This window comes from Anticarsia gemmatalis, chromosome 24, assembly GCF_050436995.1.
Source record: "Anticarsia gemmatalis isolate Benzon Research Colony breed Stoneville strain chromosome 24, ilAntGemm2 primary, whole genome shotgun sequence".
Lineage (NCBI taxonomy): Eukaryota > Metazoa > Arthropoda > Insecta > Lepidoptera > Erebidae > Anticarsia > Anticarsia gemmatalis.
The window spans coordinates 5,007,074-5,018,137 of NC_134768.1; the positions used below are offsets into that span (position 1 = coordinate 5,007,074).

An 11,064-nucleotide genomic window follows, 5' to 3' on the forward strand; every position below is an offset into this window, starting at 1 on the left:
TTTTGTTTACACTTACATAATGCTATTGGCAGATGTCCATTCAAAATATTAGTTTTTTTTACATTTAACCTTGCCAGTTACCATGTGAAGATCGCTCTAGATAAATAATATTACACATACCGCGGACTTCCAAGTAGTTTCATATAGCCTATAGGGTAATTATGTTCTACTAGGTTAATTTAGTCTCACTTAAGAGGATTTAGGGGGTAGATTTATTAAGCTCCTAAATCCGAAATTTAAGAAGAGCTTAATATTTTTTGTCCAAATTATGTAGGTAGGTACTCTAAAAAAGAGTGATAAAGATTACCAGAATGGAGTAAATTCTCACAATATATCCTCAAAAATTCTTGACATGTAATATTTTACTATATAAATGATTAACAAACTAGGTCTTAAAACATAAACAAACCAGAATCTCACGCAACAATCAATATTCTTCCCAAACCCAAACAGGGGCGTTGATAAAATATTTAAATATAAATTTCCACTCGGTGCCCGAAATTCTTAAAGTGACAAACCGTGTTAGTCGACGCGCCACGATCATTCAACGGAAAAGCTTTCAATATTCAATATAGTGGCATAATCAATCAAAGCATAATACCTCTCATCAGGGAGCGAGCACGACTTAGAAACAAAAGGGGAATTAACACTAAAAGGGCCGAAGTAAATGACCATTTATACTTTAGAACGTTAAACGACTGGGAGATTGAATTACATGGCAAGATTTCTCAGTTATATTGTTACCAATTTTATATTAGCTGGAAAAAGTATTTTCTGATTTTTTTGTTGCATTATAAGACACAATTTTGCTCTTACTTTGTATTAAAAACTCAAATTAATCATCTGTGTGTGTTGTTATGTGAAATGCAATAGTAAAACCCATTTGAGCTTTATTAAAATTCTTAAGAACACAATTATATAGAAAATTATTTAAAAAAATAACCTAACAAAAGCTTTTGACCCCATGGCTTGTTTAAAAATAATAAAAAGTCAATAATTGGATTCGCATTGTTTTAAAAAACTTCAATCAACACACTTGTTTTCAATGCTCACATCCTGTACATTGTGTGCTTAAAAACATCGTGAGACAATTGACAGTATTACTGGCAGCTATAATTAAATTCTTGCGGGTCCTTTGAAGCAGACGACAGAGTCTCTTCCATTCCTGATAACAATGCTACGAGAAAAAAAATATCAGCCGTCCTTTCAATCTCTTCAATGGGTTTTAGCGACATCGTTGCTTATTACGATACGTCTGCCATTCTTTGAGAAAAATGAATTTGAATATTTGTAGATATTTTTTTCCTCCTACATTACTTGTGGTTATGATTTTGCCGAAATCGCTTCGGTAACTTTAATTATATTTTATTACTGTAGAACTTATTAAAATAATAATAAACGAATGCAAAAGTAACTTGTAAAAATCTTTATTTACACACACAGGCAACAACACTATAAAATATTTAAATACATTATCAATCATTAGTAACGACAAATAACTTTAACATGCTCACAGCTTTGTTTTAGCATCGACTACATTTTGTTACCACCATCACAGCAACAACGAAACGTCCATTTTTAATGGAATATCGGATCTAAATGATCGACTCTGATTGATTGAAGCGCTCTCTCAACCGTACAGGCAAGGCTTGATTAAAACATTATTCTACCGGCGTTTTGTGAATCGCGAATACACACTTATCTATTGTTAGCATCATTATCATTTGGTTCTTTGCTCTTAAGCTCCTCTACTTCCACTTTTGGTTTATGCACGGGCACGATTTCCGTGGGCGGAGGTGTTATAGGTACTAGACTACCATCTTCTTCGGCTACCTTCAAGCCGATAGTAGCGCCAAGTTTTGCACTCGCTTGTTTGAAAGTATTAGACAATTTGACCTGAACGACGTTAATGAACATAGAAGTGAGTGCGAAACCAAATACTAAGTATAAGATGGAAGCCATCATAAACATCGGATGGTCTGGTACAAAATCACCCAGTCCGATGGTAGTTATAGAAATAAATATGAAATAGAAAGATTCAAAGAAGTTCCACTTTTCCCACAAACTGTAGACAACGGCTCCAATGTTGATGTAGACTAGAAGAATGAATACGGCAACAGAGATAGGTAAATTAAACTCATCGTCTATTTCAAAGACCGATGGTGCTGGCGTTTCTGGTTCGGTCTCGATGTCAAGGTCCCTCGCGACGGTACCAGGTTTCGGAGGTAAAGGCGGAGGAACGTCACTTGGCTTCCTGACGACGGGCGGAGGCTCGTCGCCCTCTGGGTCCTCTTGTACATCTTCTTCCGAAAATATTTGCGAAGGACGACGAACAACATCGTAGACAATGTTCAGACCCTTCATTACCTCCTGAAATTTGTGAAATTCTCATGTTATTTTCCAACTTTGATTCAAAATACGATCGTTGTGGCTGAACTCGAAACAAAAGGTCCCTAAGAATGTAAGACAACATATTGCCTAGAGCGTAACCATTACTCATTTCTGTATAAAAAGGAAAACATTAGCTTTGTTTCCTTTCTACAACGGAAATTTGAACATTATTCTCAAGAAAAACATTGAGAGAGGTATTCCTTGTTAGTTGTTAAGATTTCGTTATTCTATAAAATGATTTACGTAACTTTGCTTTATTAGTTATTATACGAATATAATGATAAACTTTTATGGTACTAAATTGTATTTTTGGCTACTTTCAAAGCTGAACTTATGTAAAAATATATACAATATCTGCATTGTCTAAAATATTGTATTAGAATTTTGTGTAAATATGGCCATAACCACGATGCTTTCCCAATATTTGCCCTTATTCCTATACGAGCGTAAATTCAGTTTGTCCATTAACCGCGCTAACAAGATTTATCAAGCATAATTTGACTAAAACGCTATATATGCATAGTGTGCACTGACGGAACGTGCGGTAAACCACATCATTACGGCCAAACCCGGGTGAGATCGACATTACCTACGTAATGGAACTCGTGATGCTTGCCCATTTCAATTTCGTTACAAAAGATTCAGCGAGCGCATTATGGATTAAATAGTATTGAAAAAAATGCGATATTTATTGTAATAATAACTTTTACTTTATTTTTCTAAAATGTACTTTTCAACATTTAGTAATCTTCGAAAATAAAAAAAAACAATTAAATTATTTCAAGGCCAGCGTAAAAGTATAGTAATAAACCCAAGTAATAATTCGCACGTAAGCTATATTCCGTAATATCTTTTGCTGCTACTTTCTGAACTCGTAAACAATATAAAAAGTACCTGGACAGGCGCGGTTCTCCTAACTTTGCGACAGCTTCTTGTGTAGTAGAACCTTCGGATGAAAGCCCAGAAGAACTTGATGATCCTCGTGAACAGCTTACCGAAGTCAGCCAGGAGGATAAGAAACAGCGGTATACCGATAATTGCATACACGATAGTCGCAACACGACCATACGTTGTCTTCGGAGCTATGTGACCATAACCTGGAATTTGACAATAAGTACACAGTTAGAAATGAAAAACAGAAACAAATACTGGCCTAACATCTAAAAATATAACTAAAAAAACACTTACACGTAAAAAAATGGCGGAACTAAAAGAAACAAAAGACAAAAGTGTTTTTATTAATGCAGTGTCATTGTGTCAAACTGTACATAAATATAAGTGTGTGGTGAATGTCTAAAGCGCATTTACAGCCAAAATTAATTCTGGAATTTGTTCGGAGATACACGAATAGAATTACTGATTTATATCTTACCGACAGTTGTAATTAACGTCAAGCAGTAGACGAAAGAGTTCATAAAGTTCCAAGAACGCTGACCACTATATGACGTCACACCTGCTTCATGCGCGGTGTGCAGCTGATTTTCGAACTCAAACAACTTTCTCCTAGCCATCGATTTCCAATCTTCCTCCCGCAAATGATGGCTTCCACGCCACAGGTTTTCGATAAAATCTCTTTTCACGTTTCTTGTACTGCACTTGTACGCGTTCTCGAACGATCCTTCTAAAGTCTTGAACATCATTCCACCTAGACCGCACATTATTATCAATATTAGAACGTTTATTATGCATTTATTTCTTAGTACTTTTATTTTTTCGCAATGTATCGCTTGTTCTTCTTTAAACTGTTGCCAATTAGCTATTAATTTCCATCTTGACCTGACAACTTTTTTGTTCTTGTCATCAAGAGATTTTCGTTTCGATTTTTTCTCAGCTTTTTCAGCGGTTCGTACAACTTCCTTGGTTTCTTTCTTAACAACGCTTTTGACGTCAGCTACGGATCTTTTCCTTAATACTGACTTTGGTTCACTTTGTTGTTCAATTGTAGGTGCATCGTCGTCTGGTGCTAAAATTATTCCTGACATCATCTCTCGTTTATCAACTTCTTGGCTTAAAACATTAAGCTTACGAGTCAACTCTGCTGTTCGTTCTGATAAATCGAAGTCGTATTCATTTTCACTAGGTGATGAAGAATAACAACTTGATGTATACTCAGACTGACTAGCATCTATGTATCCGGAGCTCTGTCTACTGCTTTTTTCTATTTGCTCTTTATTTTTGGCCAAGCCTGACAGAATTTCCTTTTCGCTTATAATCTGAATCGTTTTCGGACACGACATTCCTCTTGCCTGCCTGCCTTTCAACGTGGTAGGAGTCTTATTAGGAGTCTTCAAATTTTTATGGTAATCTTTGTATTCTGGAGGCAGTCTTGGATCATCCTTTGGTATAGATAAGCTTCTAGCTCTTGCTTTTTGCATTAGTTCGATGATCTCACGACTTGTTTGACTCATACCTGTTCCAGTCTTGTCTACCACTCCGGCATTATCGGCTCTGTCAGTTCGATGCATTGACTGCGAACGATGTGCTTTCGGTGATAGTTTGTTCTTGGTGTAACGACGCGGTAAAGCCTGGGTTCTACGTTTTGAAGCGTCAATTCTGGCAATATGTTGATCCTCACTCATCTCACTCTCACTAGTTTTACTCTGTAAATGTTATTATGGATAAGTTATTAGTTGCTCTTCTCATTCTACAAAACTATGGCAAACTATATACATACATGGTGATCATTATATTGCAGGACTCGGGATTATGTCAAATAAAAATAAAGGGCTATTAACAAAGCGACAAACAGTATCAAAAACAATTTCATATAAAAACTGACCGCAAATCTTGTAGCAGATTTGCTGCGGGCAGGTTTAACAGGAGGCACGCGGCTTTGGCTCTGAGGCTCATCTTTTATTTGTTTAGGTGGTTGTTTAGCCACTGTTGGCTTGGCGTCCGCTGGTAGCTTTCTACTAGGCGTCCTGACAATTCTTTCTCTAACTTCTACAGTTGGTCTTGCTTCTACCACCAACTTTTTGCTAGGAGTTCTTTCTATCTGTATTACTTTAGTGACTAGTTCACCAGGTGTCGCTGGAGTTTCAGGTTTAGGTGTAGGCGTGTGTGCCTTTGTGGTTGGTTTTAGATCTTTTTCTTCAAACGTGAAAATGGTGTCAGTTTTGACCGGAGTTTTCGGTTTTTTGGTCTTTTTCTCATCAGGATAAATAATTTCTTCCAGCGTTTTAGGTGTTGTAGGTGAAGGATACGGAAAATTGCTGTCTTTTGGTGAACTAGTTGATGGCGGTGAAGGAGAGAGAACATTCTTGCTTTCCTTTGGAGGTTCTATGGTCAATGAATTACGTCGAGAACTATCCTCGTCTTTAGGGTTTAGGGCATAATTAGTTGATAACAATTTATTCGTTGGATCTATAAAGCTTCCTTTACGTTCTAAAGGTGATCCAGAATCATCTTTGTCTTTATCTGGTATAGCAAACGGAGAAATACTTCTACGTCTACGTTCTATTGCTGCCACTGCCCTTGCTTCTTTAAGTAGATCCGAGTCAAGGTCGTAAATAGGATCTTTGACACCTGCTTTTTCTTGAACTAAGCGTCTCATTTCTTCATAAGTGTTGTCTGCCTCAATCTCTCTTGAATTGCGCTGAGGCTTGAAGTCTTCATCGTCAGAAGTAGGAGTATCCTCATGAGGGATAGGAGTTCTTCCTGGTTCAGGTGTCTTTTCTCTTTGTCTTGCGGTAAGTCCTCTGTTTTTAGACAAATTACGTCTTTTTCTTATAGACATAGACTGTCTATCTTGTGCAGAGTCCATGTCGTCGTCGCTCTTATCATCCGGTCTTGAAATTAATACACCGATCGTTTGGGTTTCGGATTCAGCTCGTATTATAGGAATTTTCAATGTCACTGCAACTTCCTCTTTGTCTTCGTTTTCACTCATCACCACGAAACCTCACTTACACACCGCAACTGAAAAAATAAATGTTGTGTTAACACAACAGCTCACAATAGACTAAAGGGAATTGAACTCGATCAAAAGAGCATCGCTATCAAGCTTGGCAGTGTATGATAGATCCCCTGCCAATAATTATGACACAAATAATATGAATCAAGCCAACAACGATGAGTATTCATTAAATGTAAACTTACCTTTCGTTAGCGAATCCAATAACAATCTCCTTTATAAACGGGGTCATAGCAAGTTTCTAATAAAAGAATCTATTTTGGCCACCCCACGGTTTCGGACGTAAACAAACGTCCGTAGATAAGGCAATGTAATCCATCTTCGTTCTGATTATATCACAGTTAGAGGTACGGAGGTTTGGTGGCGAGTCGATAGGTTTTCACTGTTAAATATGAGAATGTATGGCAGCACGGTTGTTTGTCACAGTTTTCGTAATACGGTGTGCGTTTGTGACGCGTGAGAACTGAGCGGAAAAGCGCCAAGCCCGCCGGGCGGTGTTCCAAATTTAAAACAACTACACCTAAATTCAGTCCGGTTCGCGTTTGCAATCGTACACTAGAAAATGTTCTCGACATTTGCGACCATTTTTATGAGACTCGTCGTTTTGGAATAACACCAACAAAATATTAGAAAGTGAATGTTTTGCAAGGTCTTTGTATATTGGAATCACGTGAAATAGCTTATATCTGTATCAACACTTCAGTGTGAATTAAAAATAGACTCATCGCTGATATATTTATTCTGCATTGTTCATAAAACCTATAAATGTTTAACAGCATTTTATATTGCTTTTATTGCGTAAACGTGAAAAACATTCAGCAGGTAAATATTTAGTTTTGTATGTAAACAAATTTATATAAAAGTAGGCCTGTAGATTTTGTTTTGATACTTAAAATCTATTATCTGCGCAATAAAAAATGTCAGATTAGATTTTAAGCAAATAAAAGGATTAAACAAGCAATCACAAATGACTATCATTTAGTTTAAATGGCGTTGAATGAAGATAAATCCTCGTCGTAATAGACACTGAATGCGCTAAAGAAAATTAAAGAACTTCAAACTAAGGTAGAATTTGAGCGAAGAAATAAAGATTTTGTTTTTAATGTGTCTGAACCGCTTTGTGTAAACTTGCACGAGCTGACATAAAAGGATTGCGTCGCCGTGTTTCAGTTTACCTTTATAAAGGAAAACAAATAAATTGTTCCTCTTAAAGCTTTGAACGTGTTAACAACGAATGCAGTCGAAACAAAGCGACACTTTCGTCTCCGCTTTCATAAATTTTATTATTATTTACTCAGTACTGCTTTGTAAACAGAGTGTGAGGGGTGATAACAAACGCCTGACGGTTTCTTTACGGCAACGTATGCTGTTTAGTGAAATGTTGCTAGTTTAATTTCTACAGGCGCTTTACTAACAAGGCTGAGAAAAGTGCAATTTTATATTCTTGAATGGAGGCTACTAGAGTTTCCTCGTTACCTTCCAGTCATTAAGACTTTCATAGATCTTAACAAGACGTTGGGCTGAAGCTGAGAGATCGTGGCACTAGACAGTAATTAATTGAGTGCGGATAGAGTTTTTAAAACGTTATTTTGCAGCATAATTTATTTATTTGAAGAAATTTTCAATCTTGTTTGAATTGAAGATGCGTTGTTTACAGACGAACTAGCGTGATGAATGATTTGACTTTACAATGTTGTTTCTAAGTACTTATACTATTTATAAGTATCTATCGAATATCAATCGATGCCACTGATCAATCGTTTCATTGACATTGACTGAACGAATCGAGATGTGTTTGATGACTGACGCGTTCGTCATGAGTATTTATGATAATGATTTACGCTTGGATCTTTAATCTATTAAAATTGCTGCTACTATATCTAATATATTTATTAGAATACCTTAATTACTGAGTACTATATTTAAATTGTAATTGGACTTGATAATCGAGTACCTACAATATGCAAGACACTCGAGAGTAACCCGTATCGAAAGTTTTAGTACTGAAACTATATTCCCCACTAAACTAATATTGCATTATTATTCAATAATGCCCTTTATGAAATTCATCACATACTCAATTAAAAACTAAGACAGAGATAGATATATTCTTTTTCTTGTCGTGTGGTTAGTGTTCAACCTAGTGTCAAAGTTGTTCAAGCCGCCCGAAGGCCTTTGACGCGGCTTAACGACTGTTATCTTAATCGACAACAACCGGGACCGACTTTTTACGTGCCCTCCCAAGCACGGAGACGCCCAGTTCAAATACCACTATGCGGTCACCCATCTATGGAATGACCGCGCCAACGGTTGCTTCGCCAACCCACAAGCTGGGGGCACCTCGAAAGATATACAAAGATAGATATATAAAAAACAAACAAGCAAGAAAGAGACTAGAGTACTAACCAATAGTAGTGTAGATAGTGCCAGCATAAAACATGGCGTTCCAGAACGTCCAGGTCTTCTTCTGTACATTGTTGTTGTTGACGTGCTTCATACATTCCGTGTAGTTGCCCTCGTATGCTGCCAGGTCCTCCTCGAAGTACGTTAGGATGTCTACGTTGGGGTCCTGAAAGCATAAGATTTTTTTGATAATAAATACCTGCCCATATTATAGCAGTAGTGTATGTGACAATAGACCGCAATTTTCGGTTTATTTTGCGACTGTGCAAAGTATAATCAGGTTTATAAATTCCTGTTGCAATATTTTTAATAGCGTGTAATTTGATGTGTAATGGCGAAGGCTGAAGAATGATTTGATAGTAACAAATAGAGCATACTATACTAGACTAAGTAAATTACAAAGGAATAAAACTGAATGGTAAAAAACAATAATTTCTAATATTAGCCTTTTTTTCAATTAACGTTTTCTATCGGACCAGATTTCTTAATATGATGTAGTACAATGAGTAGAAATGCCTAACTTACCAGTAAAAGTGATTGATTGTTAACAAATAAGTCACGCATCCTCGTGACGATTTCTCTCCTAGTCTCCGTTAAGTTTCTGTCGTAGATGTTTTCACTCGGAGCTGAAACATAAAAGTAAAAATAAATATAACTTTTTAGGTGTATTCTTAATTTAAACTAAATTTTAAAAAGATCAACGTAAATCTGACCATTTTTACATGTACTGTGTGACTGTTTAAATAAGGGTCGTCTATAATAAATCATAATAAAAATATAAATACTTTTATTTCAGGTTACAAAATATACATAACTATGAATTTAAATGTGAGAATTAATGGGCTATACCAATAATCCGTTATTTCTCACAGTTAAATACTACTGAACTTCCAAAATCAGTATAGAAAGAAGCGTAAAATATAGCCCGCATCACCTACAAAAATACAAGCTAATCATTCAAACAAAAAGCACCTAGATATTTTTCTTCTCCACCCTAATGCTTCATAGCCACTTACATTATAGCTGGGTGTTTTCCACAGCTCTTCTGTGAATAGGGGCTCATAATGTGTGGCCGTGTAAAGAATGCGCTCGAAAATATAAGGTTCGACCTACTGACCTATATTACTGCTTCAAACTTAAATATTAATGGGACTAAGGTAGACGTTTAAAATATAAGCAATCTGTGATATTGTTTTGTATTGTGTTCGAAATGAACTGGGTCCGGTGGTGGTGTTTGCATTATTATTATATTTTTTGGTTAATAATTGCAAAATTCGAAATAAAAAGAAAAATACAAAATCTCATTCACTTCGAATTAGATTTCGTAGTTATTACTGATTTTCATTAGGGTTAAACTCACACCCCAGATCATCCATAAGATCTTCTTTTTTGGACTCATTAATAATTAGGTACATTGCGTTTAACCAAAATAATATGGACCAAGGCATTCTTATTATTATGTTAAGTACTAAGGCAACTCCGCGCTATATTTTGCTTTAGTTACTAATTAACCAAACAATTACTTTTGCTATTAGATACGTATCTTATCTTGAAATGAAACGTCTGCAAAATAAGCAATAGTGATCCCGTTTTTAATCTCGTCTCGATTCCGGAGCATCGCTACTTTCCCAAAGCTTAGCCAGAGGCGATACTAACAAATGAACATTACGAAAAGCCCAAACGGTTTCGAAATGAGATGTTTCATTAGCATTGATGCGCTTGTAGCGTTGCAATACTGCTCTTTCCTATTACGAACGGCAATGTTCTGTGAAATGAACTGACTGTTTATAAACATCGTGTAGTAGCTGGCAGGCTAATTATGAACGCTCAAAGCTGTTAACCGGAGATAGTGACTGGAGATTGAGAATGAAACTACACTTGAATTGTGAAATCTACTTCTTAGTATTCAAATCGTTTCTGTGATATCACTTCATAGTATAAAGTCGCTTCCCGCGTCTGTTTCTAGGTCTGTATGTATGCTTAGATCTTTAAAACTATGCAACGGATTTTGATGTGACTTTTTTTATAGATAGGGTGATTCAAGAGAAAGATTTATATGAAAAAGTTGTGAAAAGTTTTCTGTAAAATAACTGTATAAGCGGGGCGAAGCCGGGGCGGGGCGGGTTATTAATTAGCAACCTTCGATTCGTTTCGATCTTCTTCGCAAAAATAAAAAATACATTTCAATAAGTGGTGAACGACTGCATCCGTTCATTAACAAATTACTTCCAACAGAAAACTACGTCCATTTTATACTGAAACTTAATGAAACCGTTTCTAGAAGCCTTTAAAAGACTTTACAAATAGTTAATTTCACATTTTCCCAGAAGTGTATAGTTTTACCTGTCTGTACCTTT

The 11,064-nt window shown here is 36.1% G+C and overlaps 1 protein-coding gene across 1 annotated transcript; it reads right to left on the bottom strand.

Moving 5' to 3' along the window:
• Positions 1-1,411: 1,411 nt before the first annotated feature.
• LOC142983433 (uncharacterized) lies at positions 1,412-6,785 on the bottom strand. Its single transcript, XM_076130278.1, has 5 exons — positions 6,490-6,785; positions 5,171-6,309; positions 3,764-4,991; positions 3,286-3,488; positions 1,412-2,370 (listed from the first exon to the last, which is right to left on the bottom strand). Exons 2-5 carry the CDS (start codon positions 6,278-6,280, stop codon positions 1,699-1,701), a joined length of 3,213 nt encoding a protein of 1,070 aa, XP_075986393.1. The 5' UTR covers positions 6,281-6,309; positions 6,490-6,785; the 3' UTR covers positions 1,412-1,698.
• Between the last annotated feature and the right edge of the window lie 4,279 nt (positions 6,786-11,064).